Source organism: Pteropus medius, unplaced genomic scaffold, assembly GCF_902729225.1.
Source record: "Pteropus medius unplaced genomic scaffold, Ma_sr-lr_union100, whole genome shotgun sequence".
Classification (NCBI taxonomy): domain Eukaryota; kingdom Metazoa; phylum Chordata; class Mammalia; order Chiroptera; family Pteropodidae; genus Pteropus; species Pteropus medius.
Window position 1 is genome coordinate 3,340,017 of NW_024356335.1, and position 10,265 is coordinate 3,350,281.

Sequence of the window (10,265 nt, forward strand, 5' to 3'; positions counted from 1 at the left end):
ACGTACCCTGCCCTGCCTCGCAAGGCGAAGACCCGCCCACGTGGAGCTGACACTTTAGTGAGGGAGGCGGCAGCAGAAGCCACTAGGGGGTGAGGCGTGACGTGTTGAGGAGCCGAAAAGAGACCAGGGCGAGCCGCCTGGCCCTCTCTGCAGCCGCGTCCACTTCTCTAACCAGCTCGCCTGCCCGGGACGTGGGAGACACTGGCATTGGGGCAGCCCTGGTCTTGGGTCCCTCTGAGGCCTCGGTTAGTGTCAGAGTGGCCCTGCGCCGAGACTGCACCCTCTGTCACCCCACGGAGGGCTGTCCCCACCTCCCACCCCCGGGAAGTTGCCGTGCCCGCCGTTCCACACCGACAAATAGACGGACTGTGAGAAAGGAAACGGAGAAACCTTCTCAGTTTCTGCTCTGTGTGGGGAAAAAGGGCCAGGAATGCCACGTTTTCAGTTTTCCCCCGTGTGCGATGTTTAGTTTGTATAAATGAACTCATATTTTCCTGGAGAGCAAAGATCGTAAAGAACGTTGACCCCCAGAGAGGGCGGGTCACGTTCGTGTGTGCCTTGGAAGCGCGTCCGCCTTAGACCCGCCTCCGCGCGGCTCGGCCAGCTGACGGCTTCCCTCTGAGTCCTTGGCAGCAAAGCGAGTGTGTGGGGGACCTCAGCCTGGCCTCGGGCCTCTGTCCTCGCACCTCGAGGACGCCCCCCGCCCCCACGACTCTCTGTCTTCCTTGTTTTATCACCTGGAGGGCGAAAGCCCGCCTCGGAGTCGGCAGACCGGAGTTCAGAGCCCGGCTCCAGCACGTAGCCGGGGGAGCGCGGGCCGCCGGCTGCATCCTCTGAGCCTCAGTCTCCCTACCAGGGAAAGGGGAGGAGGCATGAACACCCGGCACTGGCTTAGCTCACAGCCGAGGCCGCGACGGAGGAGCCCCTGGCACGGTGTCACGTGCCACGCAGGCACGTGAGCTCGTGGCCCTCGCGGGCAGCTCCGGCCCTGTCCCGCTGGAGGGTCAGCGCGAGGCTGGCAGGGGGCCAGAGGGCCCTCGCCGCAGCTCCAGCTCACCACTCGCCAGCCGTACCACGACCGTGGCCGCGTGACCGACGCCCAGGACCCCGCGGCACGTGACAGCCACTTCATGACACGCGTGCACTCTGCGGGTCAGGACACAGCCAGAGGCTTGTCTGCTCCACAGCACGCGGGGCCTCAGCAGCTGAGCAGAACACCTGTGTACGTGTGGCCTCCCGTGTGACCTGGGCTTCCTCACCGTGTGGCAGCCTCGGGGTCGTCAGGCTCACATGGCAGCGTTCTCCAGACAGGAAGTCCCAGGAGCAGGGTGGAAGCTGCCTCACGGCGTCTGGATGACCCGCCTTCCAAGTCGTATGGCCTTGCTTTTGCCACACTCTGTGGGTCAAGGCGGTCACGAAGGCCTGCCCAGGTCCGAGGAGAGGGGACGTCAACCCGACCACTCAGCGGGAGCAGTGTCGGAGAGCATGTGCACCTGCGTGAGCCACCACACGGCTGGTTCACGGCGGGAAGCTGAGGCTCAGGGACGACGATGATATAATGACAGCAAACGTGCATCGAGCGTGTTCTCTGCCAGGCGCTGTTCTCGGCACTCCCCACGTGTTCATTCCGGGACCCTCACAGCTTCCCTGTGAGGCGGGGGCCGATATCCTCATTCTGCAGGTGGGGCTGCCTCATCTGATGCCTGGAGGAAGGGGCAGAGCCTGGACTGGTCACGCCTGGACCCAGCAGTGGAAGAAGCGGGATGCACTGGGGGCCAGGGTGCTCTGAGCTCGGCGCCCAGCGCCCTGTGTCCCTGCCGCGCTGTAAGCGCCCTGCCCCCGTGACAGCCTTGGCACGTGCGTGACTGTCCTGCAGACGCTTGGAGTCACACGTTGTCCCAACTCGGGCCTTAGAAGGCTGGTTCCGTGTGAGAATCAGAACTCCAAAGCTGATTTGGCATGAAATGGCTTCCTCTGCCCTAGCCGGGGTTCAGGCTGACTCCTCGTGGGCGGGGGGAGGTGCAGGGGTGCTGGGCCCTTCTCCCTCCCGGAGCGTGTCTTTGCCTCCCTCGGCTTGCAAACCACAGGCGACTGGAGAGGACGGTCTCAGCGGTGAGCGGTCTTAGCGGTGAGGACGTGGTGCCAACCCCAGGCGGCGGTTGGTAACGCCAATGCTCCCTCTCGCAGGCTCTCCCGCGGGCCCTCAGAGTCTGTGCCCACCTCCAGCTCCTCGCTGCCGCTTCGTCCTTGTCCCTACAGACCTGCAAGTACAACTGACCCTTGCGTGGCCCCCGCTGTCCTCTGGCTGTGGCCACGTTGGCTCCTCAGGCCCGAGTAAGACACTAGTTGTCGCCTGGGCCTCCTAACTGCTGGGAGCATATTTCAAGCTCCCCACGTGGTCTGTTGAGCCCCCACACTAAGGCCAAGTAGAAGAGAGCACCCCATGGGTGAGGGGTGGGGACTTCGCCTTCCACGTGCTCCTCTGTCCCCCCTTTCATATTCCCAGAATGGCTGAGGGGCTTCTAGCCGAGGGACTCGAGGGTTGGGGAGCCACTTGTCACCCATTCGGCCTGGAAGTTCACATCTGCTTTGTTCTCGAAATGTCCCATCTTAGTAGCCTTTACATCGAGGTCAAGCAGAGTTCGAGACTCAAGCCTGGTTTTCTGATTCAGCTACTCAGCTGCGGCCCAGCTCCCCACGCGGCACCAGCGGTGTCCCTGGCATCCCCTGTCCCCCCCTCCCCCCCCCCGCCCCACCGTGGCCTGGGAATCTGGGCCTTCTGACTCCAAGGAGAAAGCATCTGGGCCACAGCACACTGAACGGGTGGTCTCGACTCCGCATGAGAGCTGCGTGCAGAGAAACAGAGAATGTGTGTGAACGTGAAAGGGTCCGGCTCCCGGGCCCCGCCGTGAAACCCGGCCAGCAGACGGCCTCAACACAAACGGACTTTCTGTGCAGAGCGGCCCCCGTGTCCCAGGGCCCCGTGCGGCTCTGGCAGACCCAGAGGTGGCCGAGTCCCAGGTCTGGGAACAGAGCTCTGAGCAGGCGCAGGAAAGAAGCTGAGCGGCAGAGCCCCCTTCAGGTTGGGTGCAAGTGCGCCCTGCGCGTCAGATGCTCACGGTGGCCCTTTGAAGCGCTCTGGATCACGGCTCTGGTCGTTGCCCTGGTCCCACAGAGGTGCCGAAGGCTGAGGAGACGGGCATGAGCTCCCCGCTCCGCCCCGGGCGTGGGCTAGACTGGAACTCAGGTCTCGTGACTCCATTGAGTGGTTTCCCCATTGCCACAGCCGCCTCCCATTAATTTCCAACATACGGGGCTTGGAAAGCGCCCCCAGGAGCAGCAGCGGGCGGCCAGACTGCCAGCATCGCCATGCCGACCCAGGGCCGAGCCTCAGTGCTGCGGGAATGAGCCTCGTCTGCAGCCCCGAGCACCGGGCCAGCCATTCGGCACACTCGGCCGCACTCCAGCTGCCGCCCAGCCCTGCGCTGGGCGCTGGGACACAGAGCTGGTGTCAGGTGGCGGAGACGGACAGTCAGCAGGAAATCACACATGATTCCTGAGCTGCAGTGGGCGGGCGCTGTGAGGGCAAGGTGCCCGCCACCGAGAGCAGGTGACGGGGCCTCGAATCCGGAGGGGGCTCCCGCCCTCTGTAAGAACTCGGGGCGGAGCTGCGAAAGCTCAGCGAAGGCCCTCGCTGCTGGGGGGAGGTCAGCTGTTCCTTCCCGCCATTTCTCTCTTCTCCCGAGAGAGACTTTTAGGATGAACAGGAGGTCATTTCTGGAGCATTCCAGGCTTGTCCGCTGTGGTCTGCAGGGGTGGACAGAAAAGGACAGTGGGTCCAGGCAGTGCTGTGCTGCTGGGTAGCTGACCAAGTGGCAGACTAGCCCCCTCCAGTTTGTCCTCTCTAGACACCGAGACCAGAGGAAAGGGGACCATCGCCATGTGTCCCAGCCCCAAAGATGTGTGCTGCCTGCAGAAGGCCACCTCTGGGGGGGAAGAAGGCACAGTCGAGGCTAGGGGCTGCTGGGGTCAGGAGCAGGGTGCCTCGCTTCTGAGACGCCTTCCTTTGGAAAAATGAAGCCTGGGATCACTTTCCCCACGCACCTAAAATGATGCTTGTCTCAAGTATTTGTTCCGGTGACCCTGATTTTACACAAGCTCTTTTCAGCCTTTCTCTTATCCCACAAATGCTGGTTTCTCCCACGTCTGTCCCTCCATCCCAGGCCTTCCCTCCTCCCACTGAGCTCACAGCCCTGGGTCATCACCTCTCCCGGGGCTCCACGCACCCCTGCGTGACATGTCCTACACATCTGCCTCCTGAGCACTGCACCCATCTACCCAGTGGCCGCTCGACAGCTGTCCCAATCAGAACCTCTCGTCTGCCCCCCAAGCCTGCTCCCTAAGTGATCGGCACCAGCCTCCACTGAGGGTGACCGAGCCCCGCTCCCGCCACACCCCCACTGGTCCACCTCCTGGACACCTCTCATTCACAGCCCTCCCTCCCAGCCTGCGGGCTCGGCCCCAGGCACATGCTCTTAGCCAGAGCGAGCTTCACAGGGTGAGACCCAAGCACATTACAGCCGCTCCTAAAAATCAGTACGCCTCCCCCTCGTTAAACGCGAGGCTCTTCAGACGGCCCCGCAGCTCTGGCCAAGCCACCAACTCCCCCCGCCGCCCGCGCCCCAGCACACACACATTCCTGAGCTCCGCGGCCCGGCCGGCTCTGCAGTTTCTGCAGCGGGTTCTGCTGTCTCTTGTCCCGGGGTCTCTGCACGAGCTGCTGCCCCTGCGTACGCCGCTGCCTCTGCTGGAGCTCTTGTGCCAGCCTGGACGCCAGACCCTCCAGCTCCGCTCTGACCTCCCTTGTTCTCAGGCGCCCTGCTCACAGCTCCCCTGCTCACCAGCTGCTTTTGCCTGGAAGTTCCTCGACCCTTGCGAGCTCAGGCCCCACCTTGCAGCGATGAGATAATAGTGCCTGCGAGGCGCTGTTGTGGCGAAGCTCAGAGAAGATCCTGCGCAGGGCTCAGCACGGTTCCTGGCACCTTGCAGATGCTCAGTGAGTGCGGGCTGTCACCGTGACCACCACCGTTGTCATCGTGGTAGTTACGCTGTTGGTGTAGTCATTGCTGGTACTAGATTTATTACTATGATTTTCCTACGAAGACGTTTCCTTCCTGGGTGTAATTGCCTGGAGGCTCGTCTCTCCCCCCCAGTAGACTAAACTCCATGACGGTGGGACATCCGCTCTCGTTCAGCCTGGCTGTCCAGCACCTGGCCCAGCGGCTGGCCCAGGGACAGGGGATGTGGGTCGCAGGAAGGAGGGAGGGACGTGCATCATTTCCTCCTCACAGGGAAGCAGGTCATGTTGCTGTCCCTGTTCTGTAGATGTAGAATTCAGGCTCAGAGGTGCGAGGTGACTCGCCCAAGGGCACTCAGCCTGCAAGTGGCAGATACCAGTAGCAGATACCAGTCACCGGCTGCCTCTGGATCCTGAGTTCTTTGCTGTTGCCGACCACTCCAAAATCCTATCTACCCCAAAGCCATGATTAGAAGGCCCTGTGGTCTCTTCTCCTACAATCAACGAGTGGTCCGCTGGGCAGGATGTTGGTTTCTTGAGAAAATGTAATGAAAACCAGATATTTTTTTAAACATGATATCTCGTTCTCCACAGACTGTCAGTTCTCATATGTTCCAATAAAACTGCTAAAGAAATAGCCACTTAAAGAGCTTTAAAGATTATTCATGGAAAAATTATGCTGAGGAAAAATAGAGCAATCCTCTGAGATAGTCAAGCCACATGGTCAGTTTTTCCAGCTGTTCGTGCCATATCGGGCCAGAGCCCCAGCTCTTCAGCACCGCCCCCACCCCTGGCCCTGCCCGGAGGACATGGAGAGGCAAATTTGCCAGCCATGTCGCTCAGAAACCGTCCCAGAAGGCACATGTCCCTGGTGCTGTCACGTGGTGGCCACCCCAGGCTTGGTGGGGCAGGAACGTGAGGCCTTTCAGTAGCAGAGAGTGTCGCTTACTGGCAGAGAGGCCACCCCCATCCCTAGGTCCCAGCTGAATGGACATTCCTCTGCTTCAACGTCAGGCGCAGGCTGTTGGTCAACAATGCAGGCCTGGGAGTGGCCAAGACCACGGCTCCCAGAGCAGCCTTAGCTCTGACAGAGGGCCTGGGGACATCACAGCCACTTCTGCTTGGGCCCCCCACCCTCCCTCCAGCTGTGCTGAGGGGCGTCTGAGGCCAGGCGTGCCTCCCAAGGCTGTCCCCAGCAGCGCGCAGAAGGGGCGGATCCAGGCCTCGTTCTGGAAGGACAGTCGAGAGGAGACGGAGGGCGAATGCGGAGGCTTGGGAGAGCCCGACGGTGGGAAGCGAGCCAGGACTGGGAGCCACGCGGAGACAGGAGGGAAAGGGGGCCGTCATCGGGAGTGAACGGGAAGGCCAAGGAAGTTACCAGAAGAGCCTCGGAGCGTCCAGCTCCTGCCGCATGCACAGCTGGCTGAGAGAACAACCCAGAACCCCTCCAGCCTGTGACCCGGTATGCTCCGCGCATCCCTTTGAAACGGCGCTAGTCAAAGTAACAACTGCGTAGGAGTCCGTGAAATAGGACGTTGATGTGTTTATACAAACCCAGCACACAGCTGGCACATAGCAGACGTTAGGCCCCTTCGCCGTCGCTTTCCAGAGTAGCCGCTGGACCTTGTTCATCACATATTTCCTGGAGGAAGTGCTTCTCCTTGCTCATCAGATCACCTCAAATGTGTCACCGTTGCTGCTTCCTCAGGTTTTCCCTAATGCCTGACCTTTGAACTGTAGAGCTCCTCTCCCCCGCCGCCACGCCCCCCCATAGTGCTGTACCCCTGGGTTCAAGTCCTGCATGCAGCAGATATATAAGCCCTGGCTTTCTCCCCCGTCGAAGGGCTTGCTAACAGAGCCCATGTTCCGGGTTGCAGCCCACGTGCACAGCACGGTGCCGGGCGCCGGACCTTCCGCCATAATTCTCACCATTATTATTATTATTATTGCTATGACACCAGGGAGTCGAGTTCCAGTTCAGACTACAGGGGGAGGAGCCATGCGATTTGACCTTTACGAAATACTCTCTGAACCCAGGGTGGGAGCCAGAGTGACTCAGGCAGAGAGCCCATCATCCCTCTGATAAACAAGGCAGATTCCACCCTCTGCACAGACTCATGTATTGAGCAATACGTGCGGAACAAAAACAAAGCAGGATGGCCCGCAGACGTTTCCTCCAGGACAGAGCCCGCGCCAGCACCTCGAGCAGAAGCTCCTCACCGGGGTGCACATCGGCATCACCAGGAGAGCAGTGCCCAGCCCCACCTGACGCGATGAGGTCAGAAGCTGCAGGGGTGAGCCCAAGACCCTCCATCTCCACACGCTCTCCCCAGGCGTCCGAGACCTGCCCAGGTTAGGAATTAACAGCCTCCAGGAAGCCGATGGGCAGTGCGCAACCCTTCACCAGGAAAACGCACACATGCACAGAGCTTGGGGTACAGTTTCGGGGCCTCCACACACTCCTCGGAGGCCTTCCCGGGGCCTGTCTGAGCTGGGTACAGTCGTGCACCGCATCGTGATGGTTCGATCGGCGGTGGACCGCGTATACGACAGTGGCCCCATAGATTATAATGGAGCCGGAAAATCCCGGTCGCCTAGTGACGTCATCGCTGTCGTGACGTCATCACTGTCGTGACGTCATACGGCAGGGCATTACGCACATGTCCGTGGCGATGCTCATGCAAGCAAGCTGCTGCTCTGCCAGTCGTAGACAAGTACAGCACGTGCAATCGCGCAGAGTACGTTATGCTTGATATTCAGCGACTACGTTACTGGTTTAGGTATTTGTCGTGCTGTACTTTTAGTCGTTATTTTAGAGGATACTCTTTCTACTTGTAAAAAAGAAGTGCTGTGTCACGCCGGCAGCCGCGTGCACACATGTTGCATTTACTGTGTCTCTCAATCGCTTCATTTTTTGAGCTTGATTTAATTGCGCGTTGGTTTGTGCAGTAACGTGCCGTACAGGCCTGTGGCCTAGGAGCGACAAGCTACACCGTATGGCTTCAGTGTGCAGCGGGCTGGACCGCCGGGGTTTGATGTTCGCACGACAAAATGGCCTCACTGGGCCATTTCTTAGAACGTATCCCCATCGTGAAGCAGCGCGTGACGGTATCGTGGATTGGTCTGCCAGAGCCCTGTTCTTGAGACTCCACATGCAGGCTGGGATTGGGACCTCAGACCGTGTCCCCTGCCTCCTGCCACCAGGCCAGGTCTCGCAGACAGTGGCGCCCAGAGGCAGTGTGGTGTGAAGGCCTCTTCGTTCAGGTTCCTTGGGCCACAAACAGTGATCACTAGCGTCTGATGCCAGGGCCTCTGGTGAGAAGCTGATGAGTGTTCACTGGTTTGGCAAAAATGAGGTTGATGGAAATGTCATTACACTTGGACACCAGATTTTAGGGACTCATTTCGACATAAAAAAAAAGGATGAGCCAGGCATGCAGGAGGACATGGGAACCCTTCGGTCGCTCGTGGACCTGCAGTACGGTGTGGTGGGGAATCTGGAGTCCTGGGTGGACCTGGGGCTCCCCAGGTCCCCCCCGAAAGTTATTCGGCATGGCCAGGCAGCAGCCCCTTAATTCGCTGTGCGTTGGGTGTGCCCTGCAAGACATGCCGAAGCCCTGGCCCCCACTTCCGGTGTCCAGCCCAGGTAGCTAAGGCTAGGCCAGCATCTGGGGTCACCTCCTTTCAAGACCTCCCTTCCCAAGCCACAGAAACTTCAAGCGTACAATAGTGGTTGGGACCACACCCCTCAGTATGTAGCTGTGGACGTGGCCAGCATGAAGGATTCTGCCCCGGTCTCTGCATGTGACGCTTAGTGGGGTTTGTGGCCCCAACCCCCGGTCTCTGATGACCCCCTGCTGTCCCCATGACTGGGGCCGAGGACGACATGGCAGTAATTATCATAATAAAACAAGTCTGAGTGCTAACTGAAACTCTGCACACATTACCTCATGACTACAAGACGAGTTGAATTATTTCCACTTTTCAGATGAGAAAACTGAGGCTCAGGGAAGAAGTAGCCCGTCCAAAGTCACCCAGGCAGCAACTTTCAGGCCTGGGGTCAGGCACCCAGCTGTGCTCTCACTCAGTAAATCCTTTGCCTGCCCCCCTACCCCCACAACTCTTGGTCCCTTCATTGAATGAGTGGCTGGACAAGGACACAGGGGTAAGGACGATGGACCCGGACTCAGAAGACATACTGTTAACTCTCAATTCAGTCGCCCAGCTGGGCGGCTGGATGTCATTCCCTGTCGGGCACCGGGCGCAGCAGGACACTGGCCATCCTGACAGATGTCAGCCCCAGGAGCTAGTTGCACTGGGAGTGAGGGGTCAGCGTCTCAGGAGGAGAAAGCCCCGGGGCTTGCACGAATCTTGCCCCATCTGGGACAGCCCACCCCGGGCCCACCTCTTCGCAGCCTCCACAGCCCCTCACGACCCTCTCTCCGCTCTGTTCACAGGCCCCTCTGCCGGCTCCAGCTCCGCAAGGTTCAGCCGGCGGCCCACCTGCCCCGACGCATCTGTTGCTGGCAGCCTCCCCACACCCCCGGTCCCAAGGCACAGGAAGAGCCACAGCCTGGGCAACAAGTGGGTAACGGAGCGAGCGCCCCTCGGGCTCTAGATGGGCTGGGTGTGAGGCCTGGGCTAAAGGGCTTTGGGAGAGCTCACCCGCCGGGCCCTCCCTACCCCGTCTGGGAATTGCTGACGACTGCTCTTGGGATCCCTGGCTGGCGCCCTCCGCTCCGACTGGCATGGGGTCGGGAAGAGCTGTGGGGTCTGCAGAGCGCAGTCCAGATACTGGTGATGGGTCTCGCTGGCCCAGCAGCTGGCGGAAGGAGCAGGAGGGAAGGGCGGGGAAGCAGCGGTGGGGCTCCTTCGGAGCTCGGTCAGTGCCCCCTCGTGTAAAGCCCAGAGTCCAGTGGGCACCGTGACTCTCATCTGGGGCAGCACAAGCTGTCTCGTGGCTCAGTCTCTGCTTGCCAGTTGCTAGAGGGAGCCTGCGGGATAGTGAACCTGCCGCTGGTTCGCCCAGCCCTGTGGGGGTGACAGCTAGGGTGCACTTGTGGTCCTTGGCATGGCCGGGAGTAGCCGTGCCTGTGTCCCCAGGGTGTTGGGCACAGGCTCCTGACCAGTTGGGTCCATCCCTCCCTCCCTCTGTTTCTGCCTCCCTTCCATCTCCCCTTCCTTCCTT

The 10,265-nt window shown here is 60.4% G+C and overlaps 1 protein-coding gene across 1 annotated transcript in view; it reads left to right on the forward strand.

Annotated features, from left to right (window-relative positions):
• RALGPS1 (Ral GEF with PH domain and SH3 binding motif 1) overlaps positions 1-10,265 on the forward strand; it is a 250,459-nt gene that overhangs the window by 213,323 nt on the left and 26,871 nt on the right. Inside the window, exon 14 of the mRNA XM_039861567.1 lies at positions 9,535-9,661. Within this exon, the coding sequence (XP_039717501.1) occupies positions 9,535-9,661 (127 nt within the window). The remainder of the gene's footprint in view (positions 1-9,534; positions 9,662-10,265) is intronic.